This window comes from Paroedura picta, chromosome 3, assembly GCF_049243985.1.
Source record: "Paroedura picta isolate Pp20150507F chromosome 3, Ppicta_v3.0, whole genome shotgun sequence".
Classification (NCBI taxonomy): domain Eukaryota; kingdom Metazoa; phylum Chordata; class Lepidosauria; order Squamata; family Gekkonidae; genus Paroedura; species Paroedura picta.
In genome coordinates this window covers 3578886-3603651 of record NC_135371.1, presented here as the reverse complement: position 1 = coordinate 3603651, position 24766 = coordinate 3578886, and the positions used below count along the sequence as shown (strand labels likewise).

The window sequence follows — 24766 nt, the reverse complement described above, 5'->3', positions numbered from 1 at the left end:
AACAGCCACTCACCTGATCCACCTGCCTCCTCTCCTCCGCCTGGCTCAGGAGGAAGCCTTCGGCCAGGGCCACCGCCTGGGAGCTGCTCTCCGGCCCGCATCCTCTCACCCAGCCCTGCATCTCCTGGGGCAGGAGGGCCAGGAACTGCTCCAGGATCACCAGGTCCAGGATCTGCTGCTTGGTGTGCCTCTCCGGCTCCAGCCAGCGGCTGCAGAGTCCGTGGAGCCGGCTGCAAGCCTCTCGGGGCCCCTCGGCCTCCTGGTAGCGGAAGTGCCGGAAGCATCGGCTGTGCACATCTGAGGCCACAGTGGCTGGATGCAGCATCTCTGGCCCAGCCCTTTCCCAGAATTCCACACCACTCCCAGCTAGGACAGGAGAAGGGCCTTGGCTTGCAGTCTGGTCACTCCCAGTTCTTCCTGGGTCCTCTTCTGCCATCTCCTTCCCTTCTCTTGGGCCACCTGGGACTGTGAAGAGACCCCTTTATTCCCCAGGCTATGAGGAGAGGCTTCTCATGGGCGGGGGGGGGGGGGAGAAATGGCTCTGGGACAAGAATAAAAGATGCACGACTGAATATCAGAGAAGTGAAAACTGCCCTGGTGGATCCAAACAACAGTCCTTATGGACTGTGTGACTTTGGGGCAGCCGAGCAGGGGGAGCAGCCCCCTTTGGGCCCCTCTGAGCCTCTTTGGGGCCCCCAACGCCCAGAAGGCAGCTCTGTGCTCTGCTGCCTCCCCCTTGGGTGCCCCTGAACCCAGGCCTGCTCTGTGGGGCCCTCGTGCTGCTCCCCATTGCGTTGCGGGCAGGGTGTGCGTGGTGTGTGTGTGTGTGTGTGTGTGTGTGTGTGTATGTGTCCCTCTCTCGCCTGCCCCCCAAACCCCCGGGCAGGAGGGGGAACTGGGCCTCGGGGTGGGGCTGCCTCTGCCCAGCGAGCTGAGGGTTCAGGAAGAGCTGCGTTTAGCTGCCCCGTTTTCCAGGGCCTGAAGGAGCCTCGCAGCGTCCTTATCCAACCACGGGGCGGGGGGAGGGGGGCGCTCGTGGTCTCGCCTGCATCTATCCCCAACAACAACCATGCGAGGCAGGCCAGTCGGAGAGAGGCGCTTGCCCACCTCCCCGCCCACAGCGACGGACTTGCCTGGAAGCCCCGCCCGGTCCGGACTCCTCGGCGCCTCTGGCGGACCCGGAGCACCCCCTCATCCGGTTTAGCTGCCGGAAATGATGTCCTCCCACCCCCGCCCAGCGGAAGAGCCGCTCTTGCAAGATCCTCGCTCCCCTTAACCCTCTCAAGGCCGGACCCACAAGCGGCTCAATGGGGCTCACCGGGAAGGAATGAAAAATGGAAAAATGGGCAAATGCGAACAAGATGCATTTTAATAAAGATAAGTTTAAAGTTCTGCATCTAAGACCAGCCGCAAAATGCTGTATTTCTATTCAATACATTGACTCACAAGAATGGCAGCAATTCGCAGGTTTGGAACCTGCAGGAGATCCTTACCCAGAAAGGCCACGCTCATATAGTTCTCCAGCATGACTTCCCTGTGCAGAGCTCTCTGGCCTGGATCCAGCAGGGCCCACTCAGCTTCGGCGAAGGAGATGGACACCTCCTCAAAGGAGAAGGGAGGCTGAAAGGAAAAGCAGATTTCCCTGCACTCCAGGCAGAGATGGCACAAGGGGAGGGAAGGCAGAGGATGCCCGGCTTGGCTTGGGCAAAGGGAACGGCATTCAGAGGATCTCTCCCCCGGACCCCTTGGACAGATGCAGGCACAAGAGGCCCCCTGAGAAAGGAGGCTGGGCCCGGCCTGTCCCTCCTACCTGGCCTGGATGGGATGCAGCCCTTTCCTCATTTTGGAACAGACGACAGCTCAGCGGAACCTCTCTGCCTGGTTGTAAGACAAAGGAAGAAGGAAGGGGGTTGGCTTGTTTGTTCCGCTTCCAACGTATTTCAGACCTCCATGAGATCTGTGTCTGTTCTGGAGGGAAGGAAAGTGGGGGCTGGAATTGATGTCGCATGAAATGTCACCGTTACATTAGACCCAGACGTGACTGGAGCACATCTGGAGACTCAAGGATAATGGGAAGGTGTCAAAATAATGTACCCACAAGCTTTTGCCCTGTGTTTTTATCTACCTTTGGTCTTTATACATTTTTGTGTAATTGAATACAGGAGTTAAGGTCGTTTGCAGCAATAGCTTGCATAGAGTACACAGAGAGTTCACGTGGACTGCATGAGCCATAAATCTTTTGACTGGGAACAGGTTTTTTCCTTGACCCTGAGGCTCTGGCTGAGCCTGACCAACTTTCCTTTTTGGGATTAACACTGGAAGAAAAGATTCTGGAGTAATTTGCCCCAAGTCTGAGGCTCAGGGGAATTGAGTGGTCTGTGATATGATGCAAGAACAGGCCCACAATTTGTCAGTCTCAGCAACAATTCAGAGGTCCCTTGTTCATTATACTTTCAATGAAGAGATTTTCTTCACCAAGTCGTTTATTGGGAGCTATTGACTGGACTCTCATAATGAGTTTTAAGAGTGTGTAAAGGCTTGGGAATTTCACAATGGCGTTTTCATCCAGAGACAACATTAAGAGGCCACCAGATCTGTGGGAACCCCTCCCAAAGCCCCTCCCCCAAGCTCCTCATGATGCCAGAATGTAGCCAACATCCCTACGCCAGCAGCCTTTTCCCTCTAGAATCCAAGCAAAACATCAGTTCCTTTGGGTAACTCCAATCCAAACAAAATATATAGGAATTGTCCAGGCTATTCTAAATCAATAATGGATCTGTTTATTTCTTCTTTTTATAAATCAAAATCATCCAAAATCATAACAGAAATAAATCACTACCAAAAGGGGTTTCTAGATCCATAATATCCCGTTTTCCCAAACTTCCTCAGTGATTGTGATCCTATACACATGATAATCTTTAAACCTCCCCCCGCTCCGGAGGAGTGGGAGGAATAAAGGAGTAAGGGCTGGTGGGGAGGAGTTAGGGCAGGGCCTGTCCGGGATAAAAACTCGGAGGGGCCAATCAGGAGCCATGAAGCGGCTCCTGATTGGGCCCTCCGAGTGTCACTCGAGGGCCAAGCAGCCAGTGGGGAGCCAAGCGGTTCCCCATTGGCTGGTTGGGCCAGCCTCGCCTGGGCCGGCCAGGGAGTTGCCGCTCAGAGGAAGAAGCCTTCCCCAGCGGTAAGTCCTTCGGCCGGCTTCCCCTCGTCCAGGGAGCCTTCTGCCGGGCCCTGGGGCAGCCGAGCCTGCCCTTGGGCCCGGCAGAAGGCCACAAAGCCCACTCCCGAAGTCCTGAGCCTTCTGCCAGGCCCTGGGGCAGCCGAACCTGCTCCTAGGCCTGGCAGTAGGCCGCGGAGCCCACCGCCCCCGTCCCGAGCCTTCTGCCAGGCCCTGGGGCAGCCGAGCCTGCTCCTAGGCCTGGCAGTAGGCCGCGGAGCCCACCGCCCCTGTCCCGAGCCTTCTGCCAGGCCCTGGGGCAGCCGAGACTGCCCCTGGGCCCAGCAGAAGGTCCCAAGCCCACCTACCTTACTCTTTCCTCCCTTCCTCCCAGCATTCCCTTTCTCCTTCCCTTCCTCCCAGCATTCCCTTTGTTTTTCCCTCCCTCCCTTCCTCCCTCTCTTCCATCTGCCTCTTTCTGGCAACCTGTGTCTCTCCCTCTTCTTCTGTCTCTATCTTCCTCCCTTTCTTTCTGTCTTTCTATCTCTCTCCTTTTCCTCCTTCCTTCGCCCCATCCCTCCACCCACCCATCATGCTAGGGCTTAATATCTAGTCTTTAAATAGGCCACCTGGGGAGGAGTTAGGGCGGGCCCTGTCCAGGATAAAAACTCAGAGGGCCCAATCAGGAGCCGCCAAGCAGCTCCTGATTGGGCCCTCCGAGTGTCCATCCAGGGCCAAGCAGCCAATGGGGAGGCGCGCAAAGTGCCTTCCTATTGGCCCCTCACCCGGACAGACCAAAATTCCATTCACCCAGCCCAGTCTGGCTGCCAGTCTGCTCCTGACCACCGCAGGGAGAGGAGGTCAGCAGGGCTGCCAAGGGGGATGAGAACAGAGGCTGTGCCAGCCCTTTTCGCCCCAAGGCTGTCCCAACTGTCACGTCCAACTGTCACTTTGCCTCAGAGCCCTGACAGAGCTGGCCGGAGGCTGCAGATTGCTCCCCTCCCCCTCCCGCCCTCCAGGCCTGCTGCGAAGGAGCCTCTGACAGGCCCTGACTGAGGGGAGGGAGGCCTTTCCAAGAGCAACGCAGGGGAGCCTCAGGGACTTCCTTTTGGGGGGGGGGGAGATTGTCCCCTTCTGCCAAACAGTTGGCTGACAGGGAAGACACAGAAAAGCCCCTTCTCACTTAAAATACTGCTCTGGCCGGGGGTTAGACACAGCCAAGCCATGTGTCTTTCTTCTTTGCAACTCTCTGCAGATTTGAGGCCACTGCACAACGTTATTCTGCAGAGGAAGCTGGCTCTTTTGTCTCCTGTTTCATCTGCACAACAACCCTGTGCAGTAGGCCTCAAGTCTTTCAATTCAACAACAACCTGTGTGGGAAGCCTTAAATGTTTCTTCTCTACCACAACCCTGTCTAAAGTAGCCCTTTCTGCCTGGGGAGCTGATCTTTATACTCTGCAGGTGAGCTGTAATTCCAGGAGCTCTCCAGGCCACACCTGTAGGTTGGCTACCCCTGGGTTGGAAATATTCCTGGAGGTTTGGAGGTGGGACTTCAAAATCGTACAATGCCTCACAGTCCAGCCTTCAAATTAGCCATTTTTGCCTGCAGTTGGTAGGGAGTGGTGCAGGAGTGTCCCTCCTGGCCTATGGGTTATGGCCAGCCCTTATCAGCAACTGTTTGTATTCTGGGGCGCAGACAGGCAGACCAGCATCAGTCCTGTGAGTCTGGAAAGTGCAGGAAGATCTAAATAAATATTTACAGCCCGAAACTAAATAGAGAACAAATAAATGTCTGGAGACACATCGTAACTGAAATAGTAACTGGCAAATAACCTTGGCCTGGCAAATAAAAAAACAGTATTAAAAACCTTACTAAGGTCAAGACTGCTGTGCACAGACAGTCTTCCTCTTAGGGTTGCCAGCTTCCCTGTGAGGCTCACTACCCCATCTCCCTCATGGGGAGTCTGCTATGGGGAGAGAAGAGGAAGACGATTGGAAAATGCTTTGAGACACCTGAGGCCTGCTGGGTCACTGCGGCCCATTCCCAGATCTCTCAGATCTCTCACAACCCTACATACCTCACAGGTTAACTATTGTGGAGAGGCAAATGGAAGGTGTTTGTAAACCGCTTTGAGACTCCTTTGGGTAGTAAGCAATAGGGTACAAAAATCCATTCTTCTAAGGAGCAACTATGAAAGAAGCATGTGGGTACATAACATTTTACCAACAGTGAAAATATGGGAGACAGAAGGAACAGGGTGGACACCTGTGTACTGTGACTACCCTATGTGTATTAGGGCAGAGGGGCATTTCGGTGAATGTGGCCTAATTCACACAAGAAGGGAAATGACGCAGAACTGGGGGGAATTGGTTGCCATGTAATCTTCCCCTAAGAAGAGTCTCCAGTCTGATTTTCCCTTCACATATCTGAGGACATGGCTCTGGAAAGCTCACCTGTAACCACTATGCCACAATTCCCAAAGGTCAGTCCTCTCCCACAATCAACGAACATTCCACACCACAGGTTCTTGACACCCATATCTCCACACCCATGGCCTCATTTGCCACCATGCCACCACAACCTCCCACACAACACACACATTCAACCCCATGCCCTTACAGACTGGACAACTCCTCCCCTTCCTCTTCCCACTGCCAAGCTCTAGCGCCCGTTGTATTCTTGGAGACAACGGGCTTTGCCCCTAGTGATACAATAAATAAGATAACCAATACCACCAATTACCACCTAATTATAGCATTTAAACATCTAAACGTACCCTCATAATATTTCCGTAATGCTTTCATGGCTCCATGTTAATGATCACAGGGGCTCTCGGCTCATCATGCTCTTAGGTCTCAATTAGCCACACCTAAGCACTAAGCATTTCCAATCGGCTGTTCCAAGGGGCAGGAGACGAGGGAGACAGAAATAGCTTTTAATTCATCTAAGCGCCCTTTGTCAGGGGTAGAACAGGCTGTATTAAATAAGGGATTGTCATTTGTTCCACAATACAGCTTGCTGGGGGGTAAAAGGGTAATGACTGGGGAAGGCACTGGCAAACCACCCCGTATTGAGTCTGCCATGAAAACGCTGGAGGGCGTCACCCCAAGGGTCAGACATGACTTGGTGCTGGCACAGGGGAGACCTTTACGTACCTTTACAAATACAATGCACTGCGCACCAGAGTAAACTTATTTAAATTAGTAAGATCATTAAAGTTGAAGAATTATTTTTCCAACACTGGTCAAATTGCTCAGATTAGGTTTCGAATCAAATCCGAATTGATCCCCACCCGGGAATCTCATGAGACTTACACCTCTGAGAAAATAGTATTAAGGGATATTAAGGATTTAGAGTTACAACACAAACATTACAAAATCAATCTAACCAGGGCAGAATTTCAAGCTACAAAATGATCAGAACATGATTATTAAACACGCAGATAAAGGTGGAGGCAGGCATTGTTGTCATGGATAAGTGTGAATATCATAGGGAGGTTACGAGACAGTTGTCAAATGAAGAGCGGTATAAAAGAACTGATTGGCAAAGAGTTACATCTACATCTAGACTCATTAAAGCAGCTCCCCAGGAAGGTTTATGTTTGGATTTCATTTCCAAACCAGAGGCAGAATTCCTGTTGAAATCCAAGTACAAAGTGCCACACTTTTACATTCTACCCCAAATCCATAAAAAGGTCACTCCAGTACCAGGGAGGCCTCTTGTAGCGCAGTGTGGCTCAGCTTTGGAACCAGTAGCCAAATGTTTGGACTTTCGTGTAAAGGCATTATTACCAGCTGACAATAACAGTATACTTAGGGATACCACACATTTTATTAACAGTATTAACACAGTGAGGGTTCCACCAGGGTCTATTTCAATGACCTTGGATATTAATGCTCTTGACACTAACATCCCACACAGGGAAGCGAGAACTGCGGGGGAGTGCCTTCTTGAGCCCGGAGAGAACTGTAACCCACCCACGCATTTCTTCCTGGATGGGTTAGAATTGCAGTCCACGGACATCTGGAGGGCCGCAGTTTGACTACCCCTGGTCTAGCCAAGACCTAAGAGCATGATGACCTGAGAGCCCCTGTGATAATTAATATGGAGCAATGAAAACATTCAGGCAACATTATGAAGGTACGTTCTGATATTTAAATGCTATAATTAGGTGGTAATCGGTGGTTTTGGTTATATTATTTATTATAACATTATCATTTTTACAGGATCACAATCACTGAGGAAGTTTGGGAAAACGGGATATTATTTACCTAGGAACCCATTTTGGTTGGGATTTGTTTCCCTTATGATGATTTTGGATGATTGAAAAAGTTTTAAATACTAAAAAATAAATAAATAAAAAGATCCATTGTTGATTTGGAATAGCCTGGAGAATTCCTATATATGTTGCTTGGACTGGTCTCTCCTGGGGAAGCCTGCCAGCCGCCCTTCTAAGGAGGCGCACGGAAGCCAATGTTTTCCATCATTCTGGGGCCCCAGACACGGATCCTCAGAGCTCTGCTCCCCCGGAAGGTGGAGAATCCCCTTATTCCCCTGCCTGAATAACTATGCTGCGGTTTCTCGACCCGTCCTCTTTGGAGCAACCTCTTATAGAAGGGAGGTCAAATATAAATATTTCAAATAATGGGGGGAATGGCCCTCCGTGAATGTCTCCTCTCCCTTTAGAAGCATCTCAGTTAGTGGCCACTGAGGGATGCAAATCAACTCTCTGTTGTGTGAAGAAACATTTAATTCTTTTCCTGACCTGGACTCTCCACCCATCAGGCTCACAGTGTGCCCCCATCACATCCAGGCACGAGGAGTCATTACCGCAGGAGAGGGCATCTTGGACAGGCTCCACGGCCTGCACCCCCTGCCCCTGCTCCAGGCGAGCTCCTTCCTCCTCAGGGAATGTACCTTCCACCTGCACAGCCTGCCCCCTCTGGCCTTCCTCGGAAGGAGCTCCTTGCGCCTCAGGGTTTGTAGCTTCCACCTTCAGGGATTGACCCAATGTCTGAAAAGGCAGAAGGGAGAGGAGTAAGAGATGGAAGAGAAGAGACCAAGGAATGGGTCCTGCCCCACACCCAGGCTCCATCAGCCGACCTGGTGAGTTGTCTAGAGGGGGAAGAAATTCGCTTGCAGAAGAGGCTGCAGAAGGAGACGGTTAGATCCAGTTCAATGTGCTGATGGACAGCTGGCAGAATACGCCCCCAGCTGAGTTGGCCAAGTGTCTGGAGGCCGTGACTGGGTGGCTCTGACAGAGCCGTCTGTAGCTCAAGCCCGCGAAGTCGGAGGTCCTGTGGCTGGGAAAGAAGGGTCCAGGGGAGGAAGCGCCTCTCCCCTGCCTAGACAGTGTGCCCTTAACAACTTTGAATCCCACCAGGAATTTGGGGCCGATCTTTGACGAATCCCTCTCAATAGAGGCTCAGATGACAAAGGTAACCCAGTGGGCATTTTTCAATCTGCAACCCACAAAGCTAGTAGTAGCACCAGAAGCCCTTGCCACAGTGATCCACGTGACCATCACCTCCAGGCTGGACTACTACAAATTGCTCTACGTGGGGCTACCCTTGACCCTGCCATGGAAATTGCAGGTGGTGCAAAATGCAGCTGCCCACGAGGCCCTTAGTTGACTGATCCTGACAGCTGTATTGCCCGATAGATACGTAGAATGGAGAACACCCCCCATATCCGTGGCCCCTGGAATGTCAGTGGGAAAAGAACCTGACTGGAATCTCTTGTCTAGTTCTTCCCAAACCTTTCCCGGCTAGATAATAAAGGTAAAGGTATAGGTATCCCTTGTGCAAGCACCGGGTCATGTCTGACCCTTGGGGTGACGCCCTCTAGCGTTTTCATGGCAGACTCAATACGGGGTGGTTTGCCAGTGCCTTCCCCAGTCATTACCGTTTACCCCCCAGCAAGCAAGCTGGGTCCTCATTTTACCGACCTCGGAAGGATGGAAGGCTGAGTCAACCTTGAGCCGGCTGCTGGGATCGAACTCCCAGCCTCATGGGCAGACAGCTTCAGAGAGCATGTCACTGCCTTACCACTCTGCGCCACAAGAGGCTAGATAACACGGGCCTTTAAATAGATTTAGGCAGAGAATCTATGGCCCATTCCTCGGATTCCCAGCCATAGATAAGTTTTCATCTCTCCCGGATATGCTCAGCCTTCTTCCCACCTGAGGAGGATCCCAGCCTTCCTCCTTTCCGGGATCTCCAAACACTCCACTTGCCTTACTTCCGAGGAGACCGTCTCAGGCTTCAGCTGCAGGGCTTTCCCCAGGGGTTGCCTCTCCTGCTAGAAGCAAGCCTTGCCTCTTCCACCCCCGTGTGGCTCAGCCTCTCCAGCAAAGGGCTTTGCGAATCCAACCAGGGAAAAAGGCCTCCTGTCCTCTCTGGGAGGTCCTTCAGCCAGGCTGGCATCAGCCACGCCTTGTGCAGCTCAATGGGTCTCCTCTGGAGTAGCTCTGGGAAAGGAGCCTGAAGCTGAGTCCGGCCTCCCAAGGCTTCCATCTCGCAGGAGGACTCCAAAACCCACTTGGGGGAGGGGCTGGGCACGGCTGGATGAGGCTCCTCTTTAAATGGGCTTTCTGTGGCCCCGAGGAGAGAAAACGCAGCAGGACCTCCAAGGCTACCACAAAAAAACCCAATTCAAGTGATTCCTCTGTCTGTAATGATGGGATTAATAACACAGTTGTAAAGTAGGCTGTTAAATATCCGTTTTGGATGATGAACGCTTGGACAAATGTCTGGCAGGGGATCTTTAGGACGAGGCCAGATCTCCTTGCTTGAATTAAACCTACCTGGAGAACAGCCACTCACCTGGTCCACCTGCCTCCTCTCCTCCGCCTGGCTCAGGAGGAAGCCTTCGGCCAGGGCCACCGCCTGGGAGCTGCTCTCCGGCCCGCATCCTCTCACCCAGCCCTGCATCTCCTGGGGCAGGAGGGCCAGGAACTGCTCCAGGATCACCCGGTCCAGGATCTGCTGCTTGGTGTGCCTCTCCGGCTCCAGCCAGCGGTTGCAGAGTCCGTGGAGCCGGCTGCAAGCCTCTCGGGGCCCCTCGGCCTCCTGGTAGCGGAAGTGCCGGAAGCATCGGCTGTGCACATCTGAGGCCACAGTGGCTGGATGCAGCATCTCTGGCCCAGCCCTTTCCCAGAATTCCACACCACTCCCAGCTAGGACAGGAGAAGGGCCTTGGCTTGCAGTCTGGTCACTCCCAGTTCTTCCTGGGTCCTCTTCTGCCATCTCCTTCCCTTCTCTTGGGCCACCTGGGACTGTGAAGAGACCCCAATATTCCCCAGGCTATGAGGAGAGGCTTCTCATGGGTGGGGGGGGGGGGGAGAAACGGCTCTGGGACAAGAATAAAAGATGCACGACTGAATATCAGAGAAGTGAAAACTGCCCTGGTGGATCCAAACAACAGTCGTTATGGACTGTGTGACTTTGGGGCAGCCGAGCAGGGGGAGCAGCCTCCTTTGGGCCCCTCTGAGCCTCTTTGGGGCCCCCCAACGCCCAGAAGGCAGCTCTGTGCTCTGCTGCCTCCCCCTTGGCCACCCCTGAACCCAGGTCTGCTCTGCGGGGCCCTCGTGCTGCTCCCCATTGCACCTGAGATTGTGAAAAGACCCCTTTATTCCCCAGGCTATGAAGAGAGACTTCTCATGGGGGGGGGGAGACAAATGGCTCTGGGGCAAGAATAAAAAATACACTACTGAATATCACAAAGCTTCATATGCAGAGACGTTAAAACTGCCCTGGTGGACCCAAACAACAGTCCTTGTGGTTTGTAGATTAATCCTTCTCCAACCATGGTGCGGGGGGAGGGGGGCGCTCGTGGTCTCCCCTGCATTTCCGCCAACAACCACCCTGCGAGGCAGGCCAGGCGGAGACAGGGGTCTGCCCCCCCATCCCCAGGGCCTCCGCGCCCCCCGCCCGCAGCTACGGCCTTGCCTGGAAGCCCCGCCCGGTCCGGACTCCTCGGCGCCTCTGGCGGACCCGGAGCTCCCCCTCATCCGGTTTGGCCGCCGGAAATGAAGTCCCCCCACCCCCGCCCAGCAGAAGAGCCGCTCTTGCAAGATCCTCCCTCCCCTTAACCCTCTCAAGACCAGACCCACCTGCAGGGCCGGAGGCTGCGGCTCAATGGGGCTCCTCGGGAGCCATTAAGGGCAGCTGCAGACCGGCCTCCCGGGGCCGCGGGGAGCGGGGCCACCTTCAGTCCTCCTAGGCGGTGCCTTTGCTCCCAGGATCTCCCGGCCGGGCCTGGAGGTCTCCCGGAATGGCAGCTCGTCTCCGCCCGCCCCGGCCAGTCCCCCTGGAGGAAAACGGGCTCCTCCGGGAAGTCTCCTTAACCCGCGGGGTCCCAGTAAGAGTTGTCCTGAGGCTCCTTTGCAGTTCTATATTGTTGCTGCCACATGTGTTACCTTATGTTACCTGCATCTGTTTCCTGTAAACCGCCCTGAACCTCCGGGGGAAGGCAGTATGTAAATATATAAATGAATCTTGTGCTTGTGGGTTTCATGGGTTCCCCTCTAAAAAAATTAATCTCATTTCATTGGTCCTTTTGGGTGGACCCCATGTGGGAGATGGCCCACAAGTATTCTCCGGTTACTGAAGTCTACCTCCTCGCTTTGGGTCTGGCCATCCTGTTCTGCTGCTGCTGCTCCTGGCCTTCTGGGATGCCATATTGTTGAGGGTCAGGCCTCTGTGGACCTTGGACTATGGATTCAAAATCCTCCTGCTTGTGCGTTTTGAGCATTAGAGATAGTTATGTTATATACTTTTATTATTATTTTTAGCTAACTAGTGTGGCTTGTCTTGCAAGGTCTGCTAGCCTGAAACTGTGACAGGCAAAATGGCATCCGAAGCCGAATGTGGATTTGAACCCAGATCCACCAAGTCATAAGCAAAAACTGTGGCTCTTGAACTTAACTGACCCAAATCATGAATGGGGAGAAATAGAGTCATGTTAATTCATGGGGATCAGTCATGTACCCGAGTGTAAAGCGTCCACAATAAAATTTTATTCCCACGGCTACACATGACTGAAAAAAGACGTGCCACAAGAACTGTTGAAAACTTTAACAAAGGCAAACACACAAAAACCCTGCTAAACACAGAAAACAATGTTTGATAGAGGTAAGAGAAGGTCCAAAGACTTTCCAAGCCGACTGTGGATTTGAACACAGATCCATCAAGTCATAACCAAAAACTCCAGGGCATTTCCACAGACCCCCCCAAAATAGCTTCATACCACTGTAATGGCGTAGCGCTAAAAATAATCGCGCCTCTGGATATTCTTCACTTGTCTCGCTTCTGTCTGCCACCTTTTTGAGCATCTTACACTCCACGTCTACTTGAAATGCCGGAAGAGAGCAACCCAGTTTACACGGGACTCTCTTCTGCCTGTCAGTCATACCAGGCAACCAATCCCCTATCTAAATATTTTCAATTATTTAAAATTCAATCCTTCCCTGTTGACACTCCTGCATACATGCATAGTGCTTTTTGAATGCCACCCATTATGGACTCACAAGTCTTGATACTTAAAACAATTAATCTCGTTTCTGATTTGAGGGGGAAGCTTAGAGAGTCATGCTTTGTGTGAGAACTTTGTTGAAAAATTCTTTGTGGCTTTGCCTGCACGATTGTATGTCTATTAGTTGCTCCAGGCAGTTTTCTTTAAAAAAAAATTCTAGAACCCATCCCAGAAGGGAGAGGGAGGCTGGTGCGAGGGTGGGACGTTGGAGGCAGAGATAGCGTTTCTTCACCTCCATACATTTCTTAGCCTATGTCTGGCTGCTTGCCCTCATTAGCTCATGCTTTTTAGGTTTGGAAAATCCACTTTATGCTATTCCTGTAGCTTTAGGTTTGCTGGGTGGACGCGGGATGTTGGCATCATTGTGCTAAAACATAAAAACATACAATCTTCAAAAGGTAAGTTTGGCGCTACATTAATGGTGTGCGGAAAAGCCCTAGCTCTTGACCTTGACCCAAGTCCTGAACAGGAGGAAATAGGGTCGGATTAATTAGCGGGGATCAGTCATGGCCCAAAGTGAGAGTCAAAAGCGCCTGCAAGAGGATTTCTTAGAACAGTGGTCCCCAATCCCCCGTCTGGGTACCAGTACCGGGCCGCGGCTCCTCCTCCCCGGCTGCTGCCTTGAGGGCTGCCCTGCCACTGGCTCACTTTTGGTGCTCTCCAGAGGTTGCCATGGCTGGGGCTCCCCCTTGCTGTGGCACTGCGCAGCTGCTGCTGGCAGCGCCCCCCAGCTGGTGGTGGGAAGTCAGGGGCACTAGCGGGAAAGCAAGTGGAGCAGGGACTCAGGTGGCGATGTTCCTCGGCAAAAGACTACCCCCCCCCCCGGGCCTCAGTAAAATTGTCAAGCGTTGACTGGTCCCCGGTGATAAAAAGGTTGGGGCCCACTGATTTACGGGGTGCTAGGGGTTTTTAATAATCTCAGAATCTCATCTGGTTCTACTTTGTGAGGGCGATCTGGCTGCGACCTCTGTCACCCCATTGATCGCCAGGGTTGATTCAGCTGATCTGGCTGGCTAGGCGGGTGTCTCCTACCTCCCTAACGCTCCATGTGCGTCCCTCCTGAAGCTGCCGCTCGGTGGAACAGGACGACCATCCCAGATAGAAGGAGCGTACCGTTCTTCGGTCAAGGGAATACGATAGCTGCGCTCCCCTGCTAGAACCTCCAAACAAGCTCAACGAGCTCCCAAAATGTTTCTTCCATGTTAGTCTCTACTCTGGTTCGGCCTCCCATGGAGTTCTGTGTTCAGTTTTGGGCACCGCAGTTGAAGAGGGATGTTGACAAACTGGAGGGGGTCCAGAGGAGGGCAACTAAGATGGTGAGGGCTTTGGAGACCAAGACGTAGGAGGAAAAACAGGGGGAGCTTGATCTGTTTAGCCTGGAGAGGAGACGACTGAGAGGGGATCTGATAACCATCTTCAGGTATTTAAAAGGCTGCCATGTAGAGGATGGAGCAGAGTTGTTCTCTCTTGCCCCAGAGGGACTTACCAGAACCAATGGGATGAAATTAATTCAAATTCAAAAGAAATTCCGTCTAAAGGTCAGGAAGAAGTTCCTAACAGTCAGCAGTTTCTCAGTGGAACAGGCTCTCCATCTTTGCAAATTTTTAAACACAGGCTTGAAACCCATCTGATGGAAAAGCTGATTCTGTGAAGGTTCAAGGGGTTGGCAGAATCTAGTGGATGAGCGATAGGGTTGTGATTGTCCCGCATAGTATAGAGGGTTGTACTAGATGACCCAAGAGGTACCTTCCAACTCTATTATTCTATGATTCTATGGTCCTTAGGCTCTGCTGAAGATGGCAATCGAAGCTGAATCTCTCTCCAAACCCTGAGTATTCAAACTCCTTCTCCCTGTGTGGGTTTTCAGGTAGCATTGAAGTCTGGTGCTTTGAGTGAATCTCTTTCCACACTGAACATTCTAAAGGCTTTTCCCCTGTGTGGATTTTCAGATGATCCTGAAGACTGCTGCACCTAGTGAAACTCTTTCTGCACTCTTATAATTCAAAAGACTTCTTCCTGGGGGTGTGGCTAAAGATGTCGTCCTGAGGGGACTGCAGTGCTATCACTGGATCCTGACAGGGGTCAATTGTGGAAGCAAATGGCAGAAAAAAGGAGGGGTACGCAAACCCCACCTCATTTTTTCTACCCAGGAAGTCCTAGTGAACTCTTGGGGCAGTCTCCAATCCTTTAGGGAGTTCATCTGTCGGTACCAGCCGACAGCTGATAGCCCCTGGAAAAAGATTCACAGTCAGTGTGCCTTTTCATCTGGGTTGGAGCTGAAGGAAGCCCGGGCAGAGTTTCCCCGTCCGGGGATTGAGCGCGCTCCTGACTCCCCCTCCCCTTCCTCTTTTATTGTTACAGTCTTAACCTCCATGTACTTTGTGCCTATGCTTATCTATACTACAAGGTTATACATTAACATACATTGAGCCTACAGCATACATTGAGCCTACAAGGCATTTTCCTTTCCTATATGGAGTTGTTTTTCAGTCTTCTGGACTTTAGGACACATAGCTCTGTTCCTGCCAACGTGGCAGTATTTTTCCATACTCTGTACTCCCTCCTTCGGTCACTCAGCTCAACATGGCTCCGCTTTGGTTCAGTACGCTGAATGATTCCCACATGTCCACTTTTCTTTTAATTAATAGCCAATTATATCTCTAGTGGGCACCGCCTGATATACAGGCGCCATGAAATGGTGTCTAGAAACGGCTTTGGCCGTTTTATTTGCATGAAACCAATCAGCGCACTGCGTCATCAAAGACGGAATACATTGTAAGCAACAACATCCTGTTATTAATACACAAATCACACATAGTATTCCCACCACCGCTTGTCGCAGCCAGGTTATTGAAGGCAGCCACCCAACGATCCAGTCCCACCACTTGTACTCATTATCTCTATTATGTTTGTTATATATAACATTATTAACCCCACAACAAAAACATAATCCTTTAGTATACATGGTCACACGCATCCATCTAATTCGAAAACCTGTTTCTATATAATTTCGAGCTTGTTCAGGGGGCCAAAATACAGTAGGTTTACTTCCCATTTCATTAAGGGATCCCATCACCAACTGTGGTGAGGTCAGTAGGCCAGGGACAAAACCTGCCTTTCTCTCCCGATAAAGGGGGTTCATACAACAAGATAGAATCATTACTGTGTTGCTCGAACATATATTGAGCATGACGTACAAAGAGATTACAATCAACAAAAAGAAGCATGTAACAGAACAGAGAATACAAAAGCTCATTTTCCTGGTTTCCATGGTCGAACACAGAGGCTTGGCACCCACAACGGAGCGCCTTCTACGGCGACTGCAGCGTATCCCCGACCCCACGTTATCAGCGGGACAGGTCCTTTCCACTCCGGGTCGGGGAGGCATCGGTAGGCCACCAGTGGTCGAGCCAGGGGTTCCTCTGCACAAAAATGTCGCTCCATAGGAGTATGCGGCCTGCGATTGACAGGCCCGCAGCATAGCATGAATATCAGTCCCTCGTAGGTCGGCAATGGGACGGAGGGCTGCCTGACAATCGTCGTTGGCATTCTGAAAAACCAACTGGCGGACTACCACCTCCTGAGCTTCGGGAGTTGTGACTTGTCGCTGAACGGCGGTCATGAGTCGATCTATAAATTCAGCGTAAGGCTCCGTTGGACCCTGGCGGACTGCTCCCCATTTCTGCAGTTTCCCAGTAGGGTCGGGGGTGCGAAGAAAGGCGGCTCGCGCGGCGGCCACGGAGGCCTCTTGAATCGGCCGGTGCAAGGCAACCTGCGTTGTTATAGCTGCCTGGGTGCTTCGCCCCAATAAGCCGTCTAGCATGATAGCCTCATCCGCCCGAGCACTTCCAGGGGGCAATTGGGCATTATATTGCTGGACGAGCGCAGGAGCCCGCTCGCGGCACTCATGCTCCCATTCATTATTAAAAATGACCAGAGCTGAGGGAGGGAGGAGAGTGCGCCCCAGCAACTTAAGGTCTTAGGGAATGTGTTTTCTCTGATGCCATTGAAGATGGCTCCTCCGACTGAATGTCTTTCCACACTCTGAGCATTCAAAAGGCTTCTCCCCTGTGTGGGTTTTCATATGGTACTGAAGACCGCTGCTTTGAGTGAATCTCTTTCCACACTCTGAGCACTCAAAAGGCTTCTCCCCTGTGTGTGTTTTCATATGGTACTGAAGACCGCTGCTTTGAGTGAATCTCTTTCCACACTCTGAGCATTCAAAAGGCTTCTCCCCTGTGTGGGTTTTCATATGGTACTGAAGACCGCTGCTTTGAGTGAATCTCTTTCCACACTCTGAGCATTCAAAAGGCTTCTCCCCTGTGTGGGTTTTCATATGGTACTGAAGACCGCTGCTTTGAGTGAATCTCTTTCCACACTCTGAGCACTCAAAAGGCTTCTCCCCTGTGTGTGTTTTCAGGTGGCGTTGAAGACTGCTGTTGTTAATGAATCTCTTTCCACACTCTGAGCATTCAAAAGGCTTCTCCCCTGTGTGGGTTATTAGATGGTCCTGAAGACTTCTGCAACGAGTGAATCTCTTTCCACATCCTGAGCATTCAAAAGGCTTCTCCCCTGTGTGTGTTTTCAGGTGGCGTTGAAGATTGCTGTTGTTAATGAATCTCTTTCCACACTCTGAGCATTCAAAAGGCTTCTCCCCTGTGTGGATTTTCAGATGGCCCTGAAGACTTCTGCACCGAGTGAATCTCTTTCCACATCCTGAGCATTCAAAAGGCTTCTCCCCTGTGTGGGTTTTCAGATGTTCTTGAAGATGGTTGTTCAGACGGAATCTCTTTCCACACTCCGAGCATTCAAAAGGCTTCTCCTCTGTGTGCGTTTTCAGATGGTTTTGTAGATGGCTATTGCTAATGAATCTCTTTCCACACTCTGAGCATTCAAAAGGCTTCTCCTCTGTGTGGGTTTCCCGGTGGTATTGAAGAGCGTTGCTTTGACAAAATCTGTTTCCACAGTCTGAGCTTTTAAAAGTTTTCTTCCCAATATGTTTTATTTGGTGTGGAGGAAGCTGTGATCTATTTCTGAAGTACTTTCTACTTTGAATCCACTTACTGGAATTCAGAATCCTGTGCTTTGGAAAAGGTACATTACATTTTCTTTCACCTCGCTTCTCACCCATAAGGACACCTGTGTTTGCCTTAGGCCTGTCTTGGATCCTGACGGTTTCTTGTAAGTCTTCAACGTTAATTCTATTTGGTCTTTGCTGATGGAGTTCCTCACCCTCTCCGTTCCCCCGATCTTCCACTCCTGGAATAAAGAGCGAGATCCTGTTAGCGCCTGGGGTGGGGCGGCTGGTTAGGTCCAAAGGCTGTATCAGGAAAGAACTGATGGCCCTTCGGCCTCATCCAGCTTGGCTGACCTTAACTACCCCTCCACCTTTCCCAAAACTGCTAGCATTTAAGACTCCCTCACTCCCTCAAGAGCCACACCTGAGCTCTTCCAGTGGAGTTTCTGAGCCTCAAGATCTGAAATGTTGCTCAGAAGGGAAACAGAGATCCCCTATGGCTATTCCTCGCCCCTTCCCTTGACAAGACTGGGAAGAAAGCTCACTCTGAGCCCCTTCCTTTGGGCATTCCCTAGAGGAACTCTGCAGCCTTCCCTTGGGTGCAATGCCACTCTCCTTCCCCCCCACAGCCTCTCTGGAACATCTCGCCTCCTTTGCAGAAAGAGAGGGAGGGTGTGGGGGGGGGGGGAGAAGGAACGGCACAGGGCCTGAGCGAACTCCCTCTCTGCTTGCAACAAAATTCTGAAGATTTGTAAATCAGGGAAAGACTTCACCTTTGTCAGAATCATTCACTTCAAACTGGTCTGTTAATATTTCCGACACCACAAAGAAGGGGCTATTTTTAGTTATCAGCATTTGTTTCTCTCTAATCTCCCAGGTGAGTCTTAAACGTAACTAAAGAATATTGATTAAAGGCAGGATAATTATTTATCGGGTGGGTTCATAGGAACCAAGGCCAAGGACAGCTGGGAGCAGGTAGGTGTTTTAGTGGCAAATCGCTTTGAACCTCATCTAATTGCTTGTACCTGCTGCCTTCCCCTTTAAGGAGGGCTCCTGGCAGCTTACAATATTGCCTCTCAGAAGCTGCCCTGAGGGAGGGTGCAGTCAAGAAGGGCTGAATTCTGGTTTCTGCCTGTGCCGTTTCTCCCTGGAATCTCCCTGGAATCTCAGGGGAAAAGGAGGACTATAAATAAATCACATTAAATTGCCAATTACAATAGATAATGAAGTAAAAAAAAAAGATAACAATTCTTCTGGAAGGAAGGAACCAAGATCCAGATCAGAGCCCACAATCCCTATCAGGATAAGGGGAATGGATTGGAGAAGCAACCCCCCCTCGTTCCCCCGGGGGTTAACGTGACCATTGACCTGCTCTCCCTTGGAGGTGTCAGCATCTGAGACTTCCTCTAGAATCAGAATGTACTCATTGGTTGACAGTAAGTACCAGTCATGTCTCCAAAAGGGAGGGGGATTAGGAGGGTGCTGACAGCCCCTGGAAAATGCCATACAGGACCCCTTATTGGACCCCCTGAGCCTTCAGAGGTTAAAGGTTTAATCCGGGTACAGTCCAGAGGGAAGACATGATGACTTTGCCTAGATGATACGCCTTGAAATTTCCCTGCTTCAACATGAGGAATATTTTGATGTAGGGAAAATTAAGCTACAGCAGGAGTATTCATCCTGCCATGATAATCTAATACCAAGTATTTCACGGATTAGACAGAACCGTTAGCATGCCTGGTTTTTCTGTTCCTGGCCTGCAGAAACTGTGCTGTTTAGTGATGACTTATATTTTCCATGAATGTAAGTCTACGTGGCTTGTGTGCATTCTCCCCATGAGCCTGCTGTAGTGGGGGCTGCTCAGGGGCTGGGGGACCCAGATTATGTCCTTCTCAGGATCCCTTCCCAGTCACAGGCAGGGTGGACCTTGGTGACCCCCAAGACGGTGGAAGGGTGCGTGGTAAACGCTGGCAACAGAGTAGTAAGGATCTGGTCCCTTCCACAGTCTTCTTCCGGGTTCCCTCTCTCTTCCCTCCGGCCAGAGCACCTTCTCTAGCTGGGCGGATGGCTCCGACCCTGGCCTCATTTGCCCCTGGGCAAGAGCAGACCCAGGAAGCTGCCTTCGGCTGGATCCAACCCCTGGTCCCTTGGAGTCAGTCCCGCCTCCTCAGTCCACCATCGGATCTCGAGGGTCTCCGGCAGGGGCCTTCAACGCCTATCTGACCCTTTTAACTGGAGATCCTGGGGATTGAACCTGCGGCCTTCTGCATGCCAGGAAGAGGCACTGCCAGGGAGCAGGAGCCCCTCCACAAGTAACTAAGACCAGCTGTGAAGTGGTGTATTTCTCTTAAATATATTGATTCATATCTCACCACAATGGCAGCAATTTGCCCCTTTTGACTCCTAGGAAAGGTCCTTACCCAGAAAGGCCACGCTCTCGTAGTTCTCCAGCATGACTTCCCTGTGCAGAGCTCTCTGGCCCGGATCCAGCAGGGCCCATTCTGCCTCGGAGAAGGAGACGTATACGTCCTCAAAGGAGAAGGGAGGCTGAAAGGAAAAGCAGATTTCCCTGCACACCAGGCAGAGATGGCACAAGGGGAGGGAAGGCAGAGGATGCCTGGCTTGGCATGGGCAAAGGGAATGGCATTCAGAGGATCTCTTCCCCGGACCTCTTGGACAGATGCAGGCGTAGAGAAAGGAGGCTGGGCCCAGCCTATCCCTGCTCGTCCCTCCTACCTGGCCTGGATGGGATGCAGCCCTTTCCTCATTCTGGAACAGACGACAGCTCAGCGGAACCTCTCTGCCTGTTTGTGAAACAAAGGAAGTCGAAGGGGGTTGGCTTGTTTGTTCCGCTTCCAACGTATTTCAGATCAGTGTCTGTTCTGGGGGGAAGGAAAGTGGGGGCTGGAATTGATGTCACATGAAATGTCACCGTCACATTAGTCCCAGACGTGACTGGAGCACATTCTGAAGACTCGAGGAGAATCTGAAGATGTCAGAGTCATGTACCGACAAGCTTTTTCCCTGTGTTTTTATCTACCTTTGGTCTTTATACATTTTTGTGTAATTGAATATATGAGTTAAGGTCGTTTGCAGCAATAGCTTGCATAGAGTACACAGAGAGTTCAGGTGGACTGCAAAAGCCATAAATCTTTTGACTGGGAACAGGTTATTTCCTTGACCCTGAGGCTCTGGCTGGGCCTGACCATCTTTCATTTTGGGGGATTAACACTGGAAGAATAGAATCTGGAGTAATTTGCCCCCAGACTGAGGCTCAGGGGGACTGAGTGGTCTGTGATATGATACAAAAGCAGGCCCACAATTTGTCAGTCTTAGCAACAATTCAGAGGTCCCTTGTTTATTATACTTTCAACAAAGAGATTTTCTTCACCAAGTCTTTTATTGGGAGCTATTGACTGGACTCACATAATGAGTTTTAAGAGTGTCTAAAGGCTTGGGAATTTCACAACGGCGTTTTCATCCAGAGACAACATTAACAGGCCACCAGATCTGTGGGAAGCCCCTCCCAAAGCCCCTCCCCCAAGTTCCTGTGCCACAATCACATCCAGGCACAAGGAGTCCTTACCACAGGAGAGGGCATCTTCAGCACACTCCACGGTCTGTGCCCTCTGCCCTTGCTCCAAGCGAGCTCCTTCCGCCTCAGAGATTGTCCCTTCTATCTTCAGGGATAGACCCAACGTCTGAAAAGGCAGAAGGGAGAGGGGTAAGAGATGGAATGGAAGAGACCAAGGAATGGGTCCTGCCCCACACCCAGACTCCATTAGCTGACCTGGTGAGATGTCTAAGGGGGAAGAAATTCGCTTGTAGAAGAGGCTGCTGAAGGAGACTGCATAAGGCAGTTCTATCTGCTGATGGACAGCCAGCCGGATACAGCCCCAGCTGAGTTGGCCAAGTCTCCGGAGGCCGTGACTGGGTGGCTCTGACAGAGCCGTCTGTAGCTCAAGCCCTCCAAGTCGAAGGTCCTGTGGCTGGGAAAGAAGGGTCCAGGGGAGGAAGCGCCTCTCCCCTGCCTAGACAGTGTGCCCTTAAGAACTTTGAATCCCACCAGGAATTCGACGAATCCCTCTCAATAGAGCCCCCGCAGACAAAGTAACCCAATGGGCATTTTTCAATCTGCAACCGACAAAGCTACTAGTGCCCTCCCTGGCACCGGAAGCCCTTGCCACAGTGATCCACATGACCATCACCTCCAGGCTGGACTACTGCAACTTGGTCTACCTAGGGCTACCCTTGATCCTGACATGAAAATTGCAGCTGGTGCAAAATGCAGCAGCTCACGGATCCCCTAGTCGAATGATGCTCTGACAGCTGCATTGCCCAATTGATATGTGCAATGGAGCCGTTGTAATGTACATGGCCCTTGTAATGTCAACGGGGAAAGGATATCCCACCTGGAACTAGCTAGAATCTCTTTTGTCTAGTTCCAGCCCTGCCTCCTTACCAAAATCTGTCTATTTGTTCAGCGTAATTTCTGTCCAGCCGCATCTCACTTGCCGTATTGATCCTTATTGTGTTCTCCCCAAACCCTTCCTGGCTAGATGATGATGATGATGATGATGATGATGATGATGCTAGCTGTTCAGTCGTGTCCGACTCTCAGCAACGAGATAACACGGGCCATTAAATAGATTTAGGCAGAGAATCTATGGCCCATTCCTCGGATTCCCAGCCATAGATAAGTTTTCATCTCTCCCGGATATGCTCAGCCTTGTTCCCACCTGAGGAGGATCCCAGCCTTCCTCCTTTCCAGGATCCCAGAACACCCCCCCACGCCTTACTTCCGAGGAGACCGTCTCAGGCTTTAGCTGCAGGGCTTTCCCCAGGGGTTGCCTCTCCTGCTAGAAGCAAGCCTTGCCTCCTCCACCCCCGTGTGGCTCAGCCTCCTCCAGCCAGGCTGCCATCAGCCACGCCTTGTGCGGCTCAATGGGTCTCCTCTGGAGTAACTCTGGGAAAGGAGCCTGAAGCTGAGTCCGGCCTGCCAAGGCCTCCATCTCGCAGGAGGACTCCAAAAGGCACTTGGGGGAGGGGGCTGGGCACGGCTGGATGAGGCTCCTCTTTAAATGGGCTTTCTGTGGCCTCTTGGAGAGAAAACTAAGCAGGATCTCCAAGGCAGCCAGAGTTTTTGGCAATATTTTGGCAGGGAAGAGACAGATCCCGGACCCCAAGGAAGGAGGACAGACAGGGAGACAATCCCCAACACACACACAAGAAATAAACACATTTCAAGTGATTAGTCTGTCTCTAATGATGCGATTAGTAACATAGTTGTAAAGCAGTCTGTTAAATATCTGTTTTTGGTGATGAATGTCTGGCAGGGGATCTTTAGGACAAGGCCAGATCTCCTTACTTGAATTAAACCTACCTGGAGAACAGCCACTCACCTGGTCCACCTGCCTCCTCTCCTCCGCCTGGCTCAGGAGGAAGCCTTCGGCCAGGGCCACCGCCTGGGAGCTGCTCTCCGGCCCGCATCCTCTCACCCAGCCCTGCATCTCCTGGGGCAGGAGGGCCAGGAATTGCTCCAGGATCACCAGGTCCAGGATCTGCTGCTTGGTGTGCCTCTGCGGCTCCAGCCAGCGGTTGCAGAGTCCGTGGAGCCGGCTGCAAACCTCTCGGGGCCCCTCGGCCTCCTGGTAGCGGAAGTGCCGGAAGCATCGGCTGTGCACATCTGAGGCCACAGTGGCTGGATGCAGCATCTCTGGCCCAGCCCTTTCCCAGAATTCCACACCACTCCCAGCTAGGACAGGAGAAGGGCCTTGGCTTGCAGTCTGGTCACTCCCAGTTCTTCCTGGGTCCTCTTCTGCCATCTCCTTCCCTGGGACAAGAATAAACAATAAATCACTGAAGATTACAAAGCTTCATATGCAGAGAAGTGAAAACTGGTGGATCAGAACAGAAATGTTCCTTATGGTTTGTAGATCAAGCTAACATCATTTTGCTATATTTCAAAACAAGTTCTTCTGAGTCTGCCTCTTCAGATTTTAGGCAAGGTTTTACATCTTTTTCTAGCTTTTAAAGGATGTTACAAGCTTATCTGGTTGGTGCCATCCATCCTAGGGGTTAATTCTTATGGTAAAGCAGAGCCCCCAAAGGAAAAGAGGAATCGGAGACCCCTTCAGAAGATGAAGAAGAGTTGGCTCTTATATGCCCGAAGGAGTCTCAAAGCAGTTTCCAGTCGCCTTCCCTTTCCTCTCCCCACAACAGACACCCTGTGGGGTGGGTGAGGCTGAGAGATCCCTGATATTCCTGCTTGGTCAAAACAGCTCTATCAGTGCTGTGACTAGCCCAAGGTCACCCAGCTGGCTGCATGTGGGGGAGCAGGGAATCGAACCCAGCTCACCAGAGGAGAAGTCCGCACTCCTCACCACAACAACCAAGCTGGCTCTCAACCCCTCCGGGCACCTCTTCCCCTGCACTGAAGGGTCCACCAAGAGCTCTGTCCGAGCGCCCAGCGGAGGGAGGGGCAGGGGCAGGCAGGGGCCTCTGTGCAGAAGGAGCCTCCGAGATCCGGGGAGGGAGGCAGGCAGGACTCCGCTGAGATTTGCTGCCCCTTTTTTCACGGCTTGAAGGAGCCTCGAGGTGTCCTTCTCCAACCAAGGAACGGGAGGGGCGCTGCTGGTCTTGCGGCCACAACAACAACCCTGCGAGGCAGGCCAGTCGGAGAGAGAGGCGCTTGCCCGCCTGCAGCGACGGCCTTGCCTGGAAGCCCCGCCCGGTCCGGACTCCTCGGCGCGGCTGGCGGACCCGGAGCTCCCCCTCATCCGGTCTGGCCGCCGGAAATGACGTCCTCCCACCCCCGCCCAACGGAAGAGCCGCTCTTGCCGCCTCCTCCTCGCTCCCCTTAACCCTCTCAAGGCCGGACCCAAAAGCAAAACGTTTTCCCGCCCTTCCCGCGCGGCGGCTCAACGGGGCTCCTCGGGAGCAAGCCCGAAGGGAAGGAGCGGGGACCGGGAAGGAGATCCGGGGCCACTCGGGGAGGCCTCTGGGGCTGCCCTCTGCGTGGCGGGCAAGGGGACCCAGCGCCGCTTCCCGGGGGACC

At 52.0% G+C, this 24766-nt stretch overlaps 2 protein-coding genes across 2 annotated transcripts in view; both read right to left on the bottom strand.

The window, feature by feature from the left end:
- LOC143833830 (uncharacterized) overlaps positions 1-11159 on the bottom strand; it is a 59501-nt gene extending 48342 nt beyond the window's left edge. Inside the window, 5 exon segments of the mRNA XM_077330054.1 lie at positions 14-465; positions 1494-1620; positions 1811-1968; positions 7989-8172; positions 9983-11159. Of these exon segments, the coding sequence (XP_077186169.1) occupies positions 14-465; positions 1494-1620; positions 1811-1968; positions 7989-8172; positions 9983-10294 (1233 nt within the window). The 5' untranslated portion in view covers positions 10295-11159.
- Positions 11160-14946: 3787 nt separating this feature from the next.
- LOC143833942 (uncharacterized) lies at positions 14947-24732 on the bottom strand. The gene is made up of 6 exons (XM_077330297.1): positions 24068-24732; positions 23112-23542; positions 21296-21410; positions 20446-20513; positions 20130-20256; positions 14947-17951 (listed from the first exon to the last, which is right to left on the bottom strand). The coding sequence occupies exons 1-6, from the start codon at positions 24486-24488 to the stop codon at positions 16672-16674; spliced, it is 2442 nt and encodes an 813-aa protein (XP_077186412.1). The 5' UTR covers positions 24489-24732; the 3' UTR covers positions 14947-16671.
- Between the last annotated feature and the right edge of the window lie 34 nt (positions 24733-24766).